General features: G+C 39.4%; 1 protein-coding gene across 1 annotated transcript in view; it reads left to right on the forward strand.

Annotated features, from left to right (window-relative positions):
• LOC117496425 (protein NLRC3-like) overlaps nt 1-16,410 on the forward strand; it is a gene marked incomplete at its 5' end in the record, with an annotated part of 52,831 nt that overhangs the window by 14,591 nt on the left and 21,830 nt on the right. Inside the window, one exon of the mRNA XM_034148089.1 lies at nt 517-531. Within this exon, the coding sequence (XP_034003980.1) occupies nt 517-531 (15 nt within the window). The remainder of the gene's footprint in view (nt 1-516; nt 532-16,410) is intronic.

The raw sequence follows: 16,410 nt of genomic DNA on the forward strand, positions 1-16,410 counted from the left end.
CCACCCTCTGTAAAGCCTTACGGTTGAGGGCGGTGCAGCTGCCGTACCAGGCCGTGATACAGCCAGTCAGGATGCTCTCTATGGTGCACCTGTAGAAGGTCAGGATCCCCTCTATGGTGCACCTGTAGAAGGTCAGGATCCTCAGTGATGAGTCCATGTCAGGTCCTCAGTGATGTGGACACCGAGGAACCTGAAGCTGCTGACTCTCCACCGTAGTCCCATTGATGGCGATGGGGGCGTGTCCCTCTCCCTGCTGCTTCCTGTAATCCACAATCAGCTCCTTGGTTTTGCTGATGTTGAGATGGAGGTTGTTATCCTGGCACCAAGATGTCAGGTTTCGACCTCCTCTCTGTACGCCGTCTCGTCATCGTCTGTGATCTGGCCGATGACGGTCGTGTCATCAGCAAACTTCACGATGGTGTTGGAGCTGTGTGTGGCCACGCAGTCATGAGTGAACAGGGAGTAGAGGAGAGGGCTGAGCACGCAGCCTTGAGGGGCTCCGCTGTTGAGGATCAGGGTGGAGGATGTGATGTTTCCCACCCTCACTGCCTGGGGTCTGCCCGTCAAGAAGTTCAGGATCCAGTCACAGAGGGCGCTGTTGAGCCCGAGATCTCTGAGCTTGATGGCCAGCTTGGAGGGCACAATGGTGTTGAATGCTGAACTGTAGTCAACGAACAGCATTCTCACATATGTGTTCCTGTGGTCCAGGTGTAAGAGGGCAGTGTGGATGGTGAGGGCTATGGCGTCGTCTGTGGACCTGTTTGTTCTGTAGGCAAACTGCAGGGGGTCCAGAGAGTCAGAATCAGAATACCTTTATTAGTCCCACAGAGGGGTAATTTGCATCGTTACAGCAGGAAAGAGCCACAGACATCTTAATGTTACCTATGTTAAGAAAAAAGTACTAAGTTATGATATAATAAAACCTAAAATTCGACAGACTGAATTTGACCCTATTACATAATTGTTGAACCTGAGCCTTGAAATTGAGTGTTGAATCAATCATGACTCCGAGGTACTTGTATTGTGACACCACCTGTAGCCTCTCCCCTGATACAAAAAGATCTGGCTCAACACAAGAGGACTTTGTTTTGGTGAAGAAGATGCATACTGTTTTACAAATATTTAGTTGCAAACAGCATTGTTCCAACCAAGTTGTTACATGAACCATGGAGTTTGTCAGTTCATTAGCCACTTGTGTCATATTGCTTCCATGTACATATATTACAGTGTCATCTGCATAGAGTGGCGCAGTCCCTCCCCTTCCGGTGGACCTCCATGGGACCTTATTTCGGAAAAAAGTATGTATTGAAGTCAATGGAGAGAGAAAGATTATCTTTCGATCCCGTTTGAATTGTGCCACGAATTACACATATGATGTTTGTCAATTTAAAAGATAATTTTGCAAGTCAACAAAAAAAAATGTGTCGTAAAACTGTGAAGTAACACATTTGTTTGTGTGAAACGCTCAATGAACTACATCTCTGTTCAACAACACACGTCACCAAGATGGCCGTCACTACTGTCTTGTCAACAAAACGATTGACTATCCTCACTATCACCACAATGAAACACGTCCTGAAGAATGTCATGCAAAGCTGCCTGCCTGCCTTCCTTTGATTCTCTCTGAACTGCCTGGTCGTTTTAATGTTTAATGTCAACCATTTGTGCAGATAGCATGAAGTAGAGAAGATCGCCGATGCTAACGTTAGCATTAGCATTTCTCCCCCGGGCTTAAATGGTGTATTATAGAATGATCACACCGGTGACAGTACTATTCAAAGGGTTCACGAAATATGACTACTACTCTTACTGTTTAACATTTTGGGTTACTTAATGTTACTTCATGTTAAGGCTAATAAAAATGACAAGGCTGTAATGCTAACTAACGTGCTAGCTACTAGCTAGGTAGCTAACTTGATCAAGCCACTCCTGGTCCTTTCATCAGACGGGAAGCAAAAGAACGAGCAAGACCCATTGCTGGTATAATAACAACCTGGTACTAAGCACACAGGCATCTTGTTAAAGTTATCTTATCTTAGCCAGCGCCATATAGATAGATTATATCTATATTGCGCTGATCTTGGGTATCTGAATGGTGGAGGAAAACAATTGTGACATCACTTACGCGACTCTGGGATTTGTAGTCTTTCTAGTTACGTATTTTTCATAGTCTTATATTTCAACAGTTTTACGACAAACTGTGACTTTTTTGACATGGAAATTATTTGTTAAGATTGACAAACATCATATGTGTAATTCATGGCACAATTCAAACGGGATCGAAAGATAAGTTTTCTCTCCCCATTGACTTCAATGCATAATTTTTCCGAAATAAGGTCCCATTACCCGGAAGTAAGTGGGCGTGACTTCGCCACTCTATACATTTGGATGTTTGTGTCAGGACATACAGATGGTAAATCATTGATATATAGCGAAAATAGTAATGGTCCCAGGATTGAACCTTGTGGGACCCCTGTCGAAAGACGAAGGTCAACAGATTCATAATTTTGAACTCTCACATACTGAGACCGGTTAAACAAATACGATTCTATCCATTTAAGTGTTTTTGATTTGATTTGTTCTGTGAAAAAACAGTTGGCGGTCTCTGTTGACTATTTGGCCCCCAAGCCAAACTGCACTGGATGCAGAGAAAATGTACTAGTGTTTAAATGGTCAATGATTTGCTCAGACACAAGTTTCTCAGCAACCTTTGACACCGTAGGAAGGATACTAATTGGACTGTAGTTACAGGAAGACATGGGGTCTCCACTTTTAAATATTGGGATAACTATAGCCGGCTTCCAAACACTTGGAAACATTCCCTGAGAGAAGGAGAGGTTAATCATTTTGGTAATAGGATAAGAAAGTGTTGTGCTGAGATCTTTTAGCATAACCATGTCCATGCCAAATATATAATTTGTTCTAGATGCTTTAAGAGATCCAATCACTTTTGTAGCTTCCGATTCAGTGATATTTCTTATGCTGAAAGCCGGCTCAATTGTATTAACATAACAAAAATGTGTGCAGTCAGGTGAGCAACACACTCTCACTCCCTAAGCGTCCAGGAGCGACGCTTGGTCAGGGTCCCGTGGCATCCAGTTGTGACGCGCCGAGGCTCCTTCAGCTTCATAAACGGACGCAAAGAGCTTTCAACTGATTGCAATGTATTCCCATCTGCGGCGGGATTTGACGCTTAAGGAAGCACGGCATTCGTTTGTGTCGGATTCCCATTCCCATTGGATAACGGAGAATTGTACACCCGGAAGTAAGTATTCCCCTTACTGTCGATTGATTTGACAGTGATATCTCCACTACTCATCAACTCAAAAACACCAGATTATCCTTGTTAATTACACAACATTGATAGGTTTTAGTGTGTGTACAATGCTTTTGTCACGTTTTCCCCTTTAATTCTGAGAAACAAGTCGTTTTCTATGAGTTTTGGATGGCCGAAGACATGACATTACCCGCTGTATTTACGCCATAACGGTGCACAGCTGATAGAAAGGGACACCTACTGGTTAAAGCACGTTATTGCATTTTATAATTTTATTATTAGAGATGAATAGGATCCCTATAAAGTATATTCTTTACTCGTCGTTATACTCTACTAATAGTTAATTAAAGACTGTATATAATGACTATTTTGCACATCCCATTCAAGATTTCAAGATTTTCTAAGGTTTATTGACATATCATATTATACACAACTACGGTGTAGTTATGCAATGAATGAAAAACTTGGGTCGCAGGTTCCTCAACAGTGCATTACAAGACATCTATCAATATGTGTGTACCTCCACCATAACATTGTCATATTCTGCACATTTCTTATACTATCTACATACATCTTATAAGAGTATAATACATATGTATAATATCAGTTAAAATAAGTGCTTAAACATAGTTAACATTGCAGGAAAGCAATATATTAGACGTTAAGTACTTTGTCAGGCTTAATATTTATCTGTAGATACAAATGTCACTGTGTGTGCTGTGTGCTCTGCATGTGTGACCATCAAAGAGGGTTTCATCTCTCCATATTCATCTTCTATACCCCCAAAGCTTTTTTCTTATTCAAAAGAAGACCTTAACCTAAAGTATTCTTTAATGTTTAAATAAAGCCTTATTAGTTTGTCTGTTTTGCACATCCTCCTATTAATATCTAATAATACAATTATAAAATGCAATAACGTGCTTTAACCAGTAGGTGTCCCTTTCTATCAGCTGTGCACCGTTATGGCGTAAATACAGCCTATCTACCAATTGGATCAAATATAAAAGTCAGCCGAATTAGTGTTGATACTACAAGGAGACGTATTGTGTGAAAAGAAATGTAAGATGTTGTTTAATTGCTGATATATTTATGATCCACGTCAAGTTTTCAGTTTTGGCGGCAGTTCCTGTTTGTCTAGAAGTGTTGTCATCAGGGCTCTATACATAGAGTTAACTACGGCAGATATGTCATATTTAATGCAGCCGAAACGTGTATTACAATGCCGTTATGTGATGACTTTCAAAGAGAAAAGCAAGCACACTCGGAATAATATATTATTTAATTTTGTTATACAGTCTATGGTTGCTACAGAGGATTGTGGCTAATGTAATGTCTTCGGCCATCCAAAACTCATAGAAAACGACTTGTTTCTCAGAATTGAAGGGGAAAACGTGACAAAAGCATTGTACACACACTAAAACCTATCAATGTCGTTTAATTAACAAGGATAATCTGGTGTTTTTGAGTTGATGAGTAGTGGAGATATCACTGTCAAATCGATCGACAGTAAGGGGAATACTTACTTCCGGGTGTACAATTCTCCGTTATCCAATGGGAATGGACGCTCACATTGCCTTTAACAGCCTCCGACACAAACGAATGCCATGCTTCCATGAGCGTCAAATACCGCCGCAGATGGGAATACATTGCAATCAGTTGAAAGCTCTTTGCGTCTGTTTATGAAGCTGAAGGAGCCTCGCGCGTCACAACTGGACGCCACGGGACCCTGACCAAGCGTCGCTCCCGGATGCTTAGGGAGTGAGAGTGTGTTGAGGTGAGAAACACTGTGCAATGGTTGCAACAGAATCGATGAAGTAGTGGTTTAAAACTTCAGCTACGTCAGCTGGATTGTTTATAAGCTTTCCATTGTCTTTAAGTTCAAGCTGTTTTCTTTCCCTATATTCATTTCCAGTGAATAGTTATGACTGTTTCCAGATCATTTTAGAATTAGTCCCTGCCTTGTCTATTATAATCTAGAAGAAGTCTGCCTTAGCCTTCCGTAACTTCTTAATGACTTTGTTCCTCAGCATAGCAAAGTGATGCCTGTCATGGCTTGATTTAGTTTTGATGGATTTGTTTTAGGACTAGATCACGTTCATTCATTAGTTTTAAAATATCCTCATTTATCCAAGGGACAGTGTTTTTCTTATTTTTTTGCTTGAATTTGCAATTGAAATCTCTGATAGTGCTCTCTAATGTTTTTGAGAACATTTGACTGTCTTCTTCGTGGTCTATTCCCAGCAAAAGATCATCCCATTTAATATGTTGAACAGCATTTATAAAGGTCTCATATTTGTTTTTGGGAATACCATAAGAATCATTTTTCCTGAATGAAGGGCTACATCGCCTCTTTGTTAGGTTCCTGGCGACTAAAATCATATTGTGGTCAGAGAGACCAGTTAACATATTAAAATATTTAGAAATTCTCTCTGGTTTGTTACAAAAAATTTGATCAATTTGTGTCCTGGTGATTCTTGTAGGTCCATTGATCAGTTGCACAAGGTCAAAGTGATCGGTTATCTGTTTAAGAGTCTTCTAGCAGATTTATCCTCCCAGTTGTTGAAATCTTCCATTATAATAACTTCTTTGTTAAAATTACATTCTCTTCATAATTTCCTAAAATTCTCATAAAAAAGATTGTTTGAAGAAAGAGGCCGATAAATAGCTGTTCAAATAAATGACATTTGTGGTGACAAAGTTATATTGACACCAACACATTCTTATTCATTGCAATTAGAATGAATTTCATTGCAATGGATGCAATCCCGATTGGCTGGTAATACTGTGCTGTGATTGGCTGGTACTACTTACTTGCAGGTCTCCCTTGAAAAAGAGATCTATGATCTCAATGGGACCAATCTGGTTAAATAAAGGTTTGAAATTAAATGAAGTGATAAGAGTTTACAGGTATTTTCTTAATGTAATTGGTGTCTTATTATTTGTATCAGGCACAACAGCTGGGAGCCAGAGGAGAACATCCTGGACCCCAGACTGCTGGCAGCGTTCCACAAGAGGTGTGTGTGTGTGTGTGTGTGTGTGTGTGTGTGTGTGTGTGTGTGTGTGTGTGTGTGTGTGTGTGTGTGTGTGTGTGTGTGTGTGTGTGTGTGTGTGTGTGTGTGTGTGTGTGTGTGTGTGTGTGTGTGTGTGTGTGTGTGTGTGTGTGTGTGTGTGTGTGATCCAGACTCATTTGCATTTTTCAAATTGGTCTGAATATGTTCTAGAATTGTGGTTTGGTTTCATGAAGCTAGAACTTAACTTGATTTCTATTAAAATGATTAACTTTGTTTGTTCCAGCCTCCTGAATCCTTCTCACCTGAACACACAACTGAGTCTTCATACAGGTAATCCCATAACATGACCAAACATTATTTAAACACATTACAAATATATATTAATGTTTTTGTGTTTGATTTCATGTCTTTCACCTTGAGGTATTGCATCTCTTTCCAACAGACATAAATCAAATAATGCCTCTGTGTGTAGGAAGGATTGTTTTCTTGTACCAGTCTAGATCCTTGCTGGACTAGACATTTTGTTAATTTAATGAAAAGTTGTGTACACACACATCCTGATGCATGTGGACACATCTTCAGTGATGTTCCTGTAATCATCTGGGGCCTCATTTAGAAAGGGATATACGCTCAAAAAATGGCGTATGCCAGTTTCTACGCAATGTTTGCGATTTATAAAATACTAACTTGACGGGAAAATGTGCGGTCCTCCACGCAAACTCTAACCCATGCGTACGCACTAAGCACACAAACGGGAGAGACGAGAAACTGCGACACCGTTGGCAGAAGGAAGAATGGAGAGAAATATGTGGAAATAATACCACAAATAAAATGTTACCTCTCATTTATCAAATATGAAGAATTCATTTTCAAACATTGATTAAAGCCAATCTTTAAATGATTAAACAAACGCCTGTTTGAGACTCCTCAGTGCACACAAAAACATAACTTGGAGAAATAAATAAATACGGAAATGTTATTGATCACCCCTCGATTATGTTGTGTTAATGTTATGAAATGTTTTCTCATAAATGATGCGGTAAGCAGGAGGACAGAATAACGTCTAAACTGACGCCGTTTTGCATTTCTATAGGTTGTAGATACGAACATGGTTTTATATACTATCACGTTTAATCGTGTTTTATGCCGTTTGCCAAGACTTGATAAGTCGCTCGTAAAACACAGGAGGTATGGAAACTAAGAACACCATATGTGGTAAATTGTACAGCTAATATAACACAACACATTGTATTTCCTTTAACTGGTGGATTATGGATATATAGTTGCTGATCGACAGCTGGAACACAAACCACCAAATACAACAAAATAATTCAGATCCAGTCGTCATGACTCCACTCCGGAGGGATTCCCCGATCATTTCTTACAGTTTCTCATCAAGGGGGGGGTCTCCTGTCCCCGGTACAAACACACTGCCTGAGGAAGGTTATGTGTATTTCTTTTGTCATTAACTTTTTTCGGACCACTTATTTATTTATTTTGGTGACGATCCGACCTCCATGCTGCTACTCTGGCTCAAACTGCATCCACCAAACAATATGATTTATCTCCACCTCCCCGAAATAACCAAAATCTGACACGGTGTGAGATGTCTTTTTTAGCTGTTCTATTGTCATTTCCTGCGATCTTCTTCATGCAGTCAGTCAGAATTAATATTAATACGGGGCATTTCTTTGACTATTTATAGGCAAATATGGGCGTTACGTGAAGCCCGCAAAAGCTGCGCCGCATTTCGAGTTGACTCCAGCCTCAGTCCACTCCTTGTGAAGCTCCCCCACATTTTTGAATGGCCTTTGCTGACAATCCTCTCAAGGCTGCGGTTATCCCTGTTGCTTGTGCACCTTTTCCTACGACTCAACTTTCTATGAATATGCTTGGATACAGCACTCTGTGAACAGCCAGCTTCTTTAGCAATGACCTTTTGAGGCAAAGAGCTTTCAACTGATTGCAATGTATTCCCATCGGCGGCGGTATTTGACGCTTAGGGAAGCACGGCATTCGTTTGTGTCGGAGGCTGTTAAAGGCAATGTGAGCGTCCATTCCCATTGGATAACGGAGAATTGTACACCCGGAAGTAAGTATTCCCCTTACTGTCGATTGATTTGCCAGTGATATCTCCACTACTCATCAACTCAAAAACACCAGATTATCTTGTTAATTAAACAACATTGATAGGTTTTAGTGTGTGTACAATGCTTTTGTCACGTTTTCCCCTTCAATTCTGAGAAACAAGTCGTTTTCTATGAGTTTTGGATGGCCGAAGACATTACATTACCCACAATCCTCTGTAGCAACCATAGATTGTATAAAAAAATTAAATAATACATTATTCCGAGTGTGCATGCTTTTCTCTTTGAAAGTCATCACATAACGGCATTGTAATACACGTTTCGGATGCATTAAATATGACATATCTGCCGTAGTTAACTCTATTTATAGAGCCCTGATGAGAACACTTCTAGACAAACAGGAACTGCCGCCAAAACTGAAAACTTGACGTGGATCTTAAATATAAAAGCAATTAAACAACATCTTACATTTCTTTTCACACAATACGTCTCCTTGCAGTATCAACACTAATTCGGCTGACTTTTATATTTGATCCAATTGGTAGATAGGCTGTATTTACGCCATAACGGTGCACAGCTGATAGAAAGGGACACCTACTGGTTAAAGCACGTTATTGCATTTTATAATTTTATTATTAGATATTAATAGGAGGATATGCAAAACAGACAAACTAATAAGGCTTTATTTAAACATTAAAGAATACTTTAGGTTAAGGTCTTCTTTTGAATAAGAAAAAAGCTTCTGGGGTATAGAAGATGAATATGGAGGGATGAAACCCTCTTTGATGGTCACACATGCAGAGCACACAGCACACACAGTGACATTTGTATCTACAGATAAATATTAAGCCTGACAAAGTACTTAACGTCTAATATATTGCTTTCCTGCAATGTTAACTATGTTTAAGCACTTATTTTAACTGATATTATACATATGTATTATACTCTTATAAGATGTATGTAGATAGTATAAGAAATGTGCAGAATATGACAATGTAATGGTGGAGGTACACACATATTGATAGATGTCTTGTAATGCACTGTTGAGGAACCTGCGACCCAAGTTTTTCATTCATTGCATAACTACACCGTAGTTGTGTAAAATATGACATGTCAATAAACCTTAGAAAATCTTGAATTCTTGAATGGGATGTTCAAAATAGTCATTATATACAGTCTTTAATTAACTATTAGAGAATAACGACGAGTAAAGAATATATTTTATAGGGATCCTATTAATATCTAATAATAAAATTATAAAATGCAATAACGTGCTTTAACCAGTAGGTGTCCCTTTCTATCAGCTGTGCACCGTTATGGCGTAAATACAGCCTATCTACCAATTGGATCAAATATAAAAGTCAGCCGAATTACTGTTGATACTGCAAGGAGACGTATTGTGTGAAAAGAAATGTAAGATGTTGTTTAATTGCTTATATATTTAAGATCCACGCCAAGTTTTCAGTTTTGGCGGCAGTTCCTGTTTGTCTAGAAGTCTTGTCATCAGGGCTCTATACATAGAGTTAACTACGGCAGATATGTCTTATTTAATGCAGCCGAAACGTGTATTACAATGCCGTTATGTGATGACTTTCAAAGAGAAAAGCAAGCACACTCGGAATAATGTATTATTTAATTGTTGTATACAGTCTATGGTTGCTACAGAGGATTGTGGGTAATGTAATGTCTTCGGCCATCCAAAACTCATAGAAAACGACTTGTTTCTCAGAATTGAAGGGGAAAACGTGACAAAAGCATTGCACACTAAAACCTATCAATGTCGTTTAATTAACAAGGATAATCTGGTGTTTTTGAGTTGATGAGTAGTGGAGATATCACTGTCAAATCAATCGACAGTAAGGGGAATACTTACTTCCGGGTGTACAATTCTCCGTTATCCAATGGGAATGGACCCTCACATTGCCTTTAACAGCCTCCGACACAAACGAATGCCGTGCTTCCCTAAGCGTCAAATACCGCCGCAGATGGGAATACATTGCAATCAGTTGAAAGCTCTTTGCGTCCGTTTATGAAGCTGAAGGAGCCTCGGAGCGTCACAACTGGACGCCACGGGACCCTGACCAAGCGTCGCTCCTGGACGCTTAGGGAGTGAGAGTGTGTTGTGTGACACCGTGAGTCTACAATATTGAACTTTTTCACAATATTCAAATTTTCTGAGATACTGATTTTGGGGTTTTCATTAGCTGTAAGCCGTAATCACCAAGATTAAAACAAAGCCCCCAAATGCTCTTCTCCTGATCTCTGGAGACTTCAATCATGCCTCTCTCTCAAAAACTCTGCCCACTTTCAAACAATATGTTACCTCCACCACCAGAGACAATAAACCACTGGACCTACTCTACGCCAACACCAAGGATGCATACAGCTCATCCCCCCTTCCTCCCCTTGGCAGATCTCATCACAACCTGGTTCACCTCCTGCCTGTGTATCAACCTCTGGTCTACAGACAGCCGGTGCCCACACGCACCGTGAAGAAGTGGTCTGAGATCACAGACACCTCTCACACCAGCTCCTGTTTCTTCTTCCCCCCTATCCCCCACCCGTTGATGACACCTCACAACCAACCAGGTGAGGAGGGAGCTGCAGAAGTGTAAAGGCCCTGACACACCAAGCTGACACCAAAGAACACGTCCCGACAGACCCGACTGTTGTGTCGCCTCGCGTCTCCTGCGTCTTGGCCAAAAAGTCGCACTGGAACACACCGCAAAGACTTCAGCTGACGGCCAAGTAGCACGTACGCACTGCGCATGCGTGAGTGGCAATAACTCTCCTTACCAGCAGGCGGCGGTAGTGTGTATTCGTCATTCAAAAGAGGCAACCGGAAGACAGACTGCGTGATACATACAAACTTCACATCTCTGAAGCAGAAAGAAACTATTTAAGCATTGTGGCTGGCAACCTTGAAGTACTGCTGCTACCACATTCCATGCATCAGTAATTATAATCCAAGATGATATTAATATACAACATCATCACACTGACAGGCAAATGATGACATCGTTACAAATGAGTGAACTGTCTGTTGAGGTTTCATTTTCCAGGGTCCTGTCCGTTAAATACTTGAAGAAGCTATTGTCCACCTCATGCAGGAAGTGTGGCAGCAAATTACGTGGCAACTGAGTTTCAGTTTCTTCATTCCAGATCGCCATGATGTAAAATAAATGTTTCTGCTGCTGGGATGTTACATTAATGTATAAATAATAATAACACCATGTAACCATCACAATAGTTTCAGAAAGGCTAAACAACAACAAACTATAACAAGTGTAGTTCACTGTCTTATTAAAAAAATTTAAATAACAAGAAAAATCATACACTGTTTAATTCACTCTGAACCTTTAAACACCTGAGATTCATTTTATATTCTCCATCCTGCTTTTAAAAATACATTATAAAGAAAATACATGAGTAGAATTGTTTTATATTTCTGTTAAAACTATCAACCACTAATAAATCATTTCAGTTTGTTCTGTTTCCAACATGTTCCTGGATCTACATGATGTTTACACTGACTGAATAGTTTAAACTGAAGTAGCAGCACGTTGTCTTTAATATTAATGAGAGCTCTTTTTCTCTTTCTGTATCTCACAGTTTTTAACCTGTTTGGAGTTTCCACTTTCTGAACTTCTTCACCTCTGAACAGATTATTAAACCTGGAGTTATTTCAAACAGGAACATTGTTTTCTAAAGTTACATCATGTGTTCTTTATTCAGACTGAGAGACTGCAGGTTGTCAGAGATCAGCTGTTCTGCTCTGGCCTCAGCTCTGAAGTCCAACATCCATCTGAGAGTTCTGGACCTGAGTGGCAACGATCTGCAGGATTCAGATGTGGATCTGCTGAGAGATCTTCTGGAGAGCCCAGACTGCAGACTGGAGACTCTCAGGTCAGTTCTCCATCTGTAACTTCTGTGCTGAGATTATATGTGAGAGTTGTGTTGACTCTGAGCTGCAGACATCAGGCTGATATCACTCTGATCCTCACTGAGTATCTTAACCCTCTACAGTCTCAGCCCTTTGTTCATATTGTTGGTGTCCTGGGGCCTCATTTATAACGCCTTGCATAGGATTGACGTAGGAAGGTTGCTTACGTAGTACAAAGCACAAAAATAGGTACATAAATTTTCCGCCATTTTCCGATTCACAAAACATTGCGTACCGGCGAGGGAAGTGCGTACGGCACTCCCTACGCCTGTTTCCCTTTATAAATCACAATCGACTCGTAACGCCCATATTTGCCTATACATAGTCAAAGAAACGCCCATTCATTCATTCATTCTGACTGACTGCATGAAGAAGATCGCAGGAAATTACGATAGAACAGCTAAAAAAGACATCTCACACCGTGTCAGATTTTGGTTATTGTGGGGAGGTCGAGATAAATCATATTGTTTGGTGGATGCAGTTTGAACCAGAGTAGCAGCATGGAGGTCGGATCGTCACCAAAATAAATAAATAAGTGGTCCGAAAAAAGTTAATGACAAAAAAAATACACATAACCTTCCTCAGGCAGTGTGTTTGTCCCGGGGACAGGAGACACCCCCTTGATGAGAAACTGTAAGAAATGATCGGGGAATCCCTCCGGAGTGGAGTCATGACGACTGGATCTGAATTATTTTTGTTGTATTTGGTGGTTTGTGTTCCAGCTGTCGATCAGCAACTATATATCCATAATCCACCAGTTAAAGGAAATACAATGTGTTGTGTTATATTAGCTGTACAATTTACCACATATGGTGTTCTTAGTTTCCATACCTCCTGTGTTTTACGAGCGACTTATCAAGTCTTGGCAAACGGCATAAAACACGATTAAACGTGATAGTATATAAAACCATGCTCGTATCTACAACCTATAGAAATGCAAAACGGCGTCAGTTTAGACGTAATTCTGTCCTCCTGCTTACCGCATCATTTATGAGAAAACATTTCATAACATTAACACAACATATTCGAGGTGGTTTTAAATAGCATATCCGTATTTATTTATTTCTCCAAGTTATGTTTTTGTGTGCACTGAGGAGTCTCAAACAGGCGTTTGTTTAATCATTTAAAGATTGGCTTTAATCAATATTTGAAAATGAATTCTTCATATTTGATAAATGAGAGGTAACATTTTATTTATGGTATTATTTCCACATATTTCTCTCCATTCTTCCTTCTGCCAACGGTGTCGCAGTTTCTCGTCTCTCCCGTTGTTGTGCTTAGTGCGTACGCATGGGTTAGAGTTTGCGTGGAGGACAGCACATTTTCCCGTCAAGTTAGTATTTTATAAATCGCAAACATTGCGTAGAAACTGGCGCACGCCATTTTTTGAGCGTATATCCCTTTATAAATGAGGCCCCTGGTCTGCTTCAGTGAGAATGCTTGTAAAGCCTCAGCCCTGCACTGCACTCATGTTATACACATCTTTCTTTTTAAGACAAACTAAGCTGTCAGGATGTTTCTGCTGCAGGGATGTTACATTAATGTGTACATAATAACAACAACATGTGACCATGTACAAGCTTCAGAAAGACTAAACAACAACAAACTATAACAAGTGTAGTTCACTGACTGTGGCAGAGCACTGATGATCTTTACATTAAAATAACAAGAACAATCCTACACTGCATAATTCACTCTGAACCTTTAAACACCTGAAATACATTTTATATTCTCCATCCTGCTTTTAGAAAATAAATTATAAAAAATACAGAAATACAAAAAATATTTCTGTTAAAATTATCAAACAAGTATTTTCAGTTGTTGCTGTTTCCAACATGTTCCTGAAGCTACATGATGCCTTACTGACTGAATAGTTTACTCTGAAGAAGCTGTGATTTGATGACTCCACTGTTCCTAAAATACATATTCTGCATGTTTTTCTTCACATTTCAAATTCATCCTGATTTGTGATCTTTGTAAACGTTGTGATCTTGAGTTGAATCAGTTTCTGTGGTTTTTGTTGGTCTGCATGATTATTAAACCTTGAATTGTTTCCAACATGTTCCTGGATCTACATGATGTTTACACTGACTGAATAGTTTAAACTGAAGTAGCAGCACGTTGTCTTTAATATTAATGAGAGCTCTTTTCCTCTTTCTGTCTCTCACAGTTTTTAACCTGTTTGGAGTTTCCACTTTCTAAACTTCTTCAGCTCTGAACAGATTATTAAACCTGGAGTTATTTCAAACAGGAACATTGTTTTCTAAAGTTACATCATGTTTTCTTTATTCAGACTGAGAGGCTGCAGGTTGTCAGAGATCAGCTGTTCTGCTCTGGCCTCAGCTCTGAAGTCCAACATCCATCTGAGAGATCTGGACCTGAGTTACAACGATCTGAAGGATTCAGGAGTGGAGCTGCTGAGAGATCTTCTGGAGAGTCCAGACTGCAGACTGGAGACTCTCAGGTCAGTTCTCCATCTGTAACTTCTGTGCTGAGATGAATATGTGAGAGTTGTGTTGACTCTGAGCTGCAGACATCAGGCTGATATTACTCTGATCCTCACTGAGCATCTTAACCCTCTACAGTCTCAGCCCTTTGTTCATATTGTTGGTGTCCTGGTCTGCTTCAGTGAGAATGCTTGTAAACCCTCAGCCCTGCACTGCACTCATGTTATAAACATCTTTCTTTTTAAGACAAACTAAGCTGTCAGGATGTTTCTGCTGCAGAGATGTTACATTAATGTGTACATAATAGGGCTGTCAGTCGATTAAAATAGTTAATCGCGATTAATCACAAATTAATCGCACATTTTGTATCTGTTCTAAATGTACCTTAGAGGGATATTTTTCAAGTTTTTAATACTCTTATCAACATATGAGTGGACAAATATGCTTTATATGTTTGTTTATTATCATTTGAACATTACAAATATTCGCCTCAATTCAACCTGGAACCTCTCTCTCTCTCTCGTGTGTGTGTGTGTGTGTGTGTGTGTGTGTGTGTGTGTGTGTGTGTGTGTGTGTGTGTGTGTGTGTGTGTGTGTGTGTGTGTGTGTGTGTGTGTGTGTGTGTGTGTGTGTGTGTGTGTGTGTGTGTGTGTGTGTGTGTGTGGCCGTAATTCATACTGGTCCTCTCACGCACATACAATCTCCTTTTACATACATACATTTTCACTCTCACACACGTACAGTATATATTTACACTCACACACTCACACATTCATACATTCTGCTCTCATATTATCATATTTCAATGCACACATTCATATATTGTCACTCACACATGTACATTTTGCTGTCATATTCATATATTTTAACGCACATATTTATACATATTGCTCTCATGCACATTCATTCAATGTTTACATTTAATATTATAAATAATTTATGCATGTCTGAAGACAATATATGTATGCAAGAGAAGAATGTAGAAGCCCATGAAGAATTTATACTTCCACAAATCTTTTCATCTGCTGTATTAATAAAGTTGCCACGTGTTTTCAAGTTAAGGCACTATCTGTGCAGAACATGAACCTTTTAACTGCCAGACCAAGAAAAAAGCTATGGAACAATTATTTGTTTGCATTTTTGTATCAAATGGGCCACAACTAACCACAAACACATTTCTTTTTTTTTGACTGACCACACAGTTTTGTTTTTATGGTAAAAGTGCATTTTTAACAATCATCATACAGTACAGTATTTGTATGCATCAAACTCAAATAAAACACAAACTGAAATAAAACAAATTATTTTATGGAAAATGAGCAATATATAGATATATTCATAAAAGATAATAAATTATAATTTAAAAAAAAGGGAAAAAAGTAATGTTAAGTGTTTTTCATAATAAAAAAAGACTTGCTCATCTTACGATGCTGAATTGGCCTAACAGGAAACCACTGGCCTAACAGCAAATGTCTATATCCTGTGTTGGCCTAACTTGCTCATCTGTGTGCAACTTCGGGCTGAATGCCATGCATGAAAGCTGCTTTATGAATTATTATCGCTCTTTCACTCTGAGACTCATAAGGCAGTACTAGATTTAGTAATATTACCATGAATCTAGCCATTTATTTACCATATTTTATTGG

Source organism: Trematomus bernacchii, unplaced genomic scaffold (assembly GCF_902827165.1).
Source record: "Trematomus bernacchii unplaced genomic scaffold, fTreBer1.1, whole genome shotgun sequence".
NCBI lineage: Eukaryota > Metazoa > Chordata > Actinopteri > Perciformes > Nototheniidae > Trematomus > Trematomus bernacchii.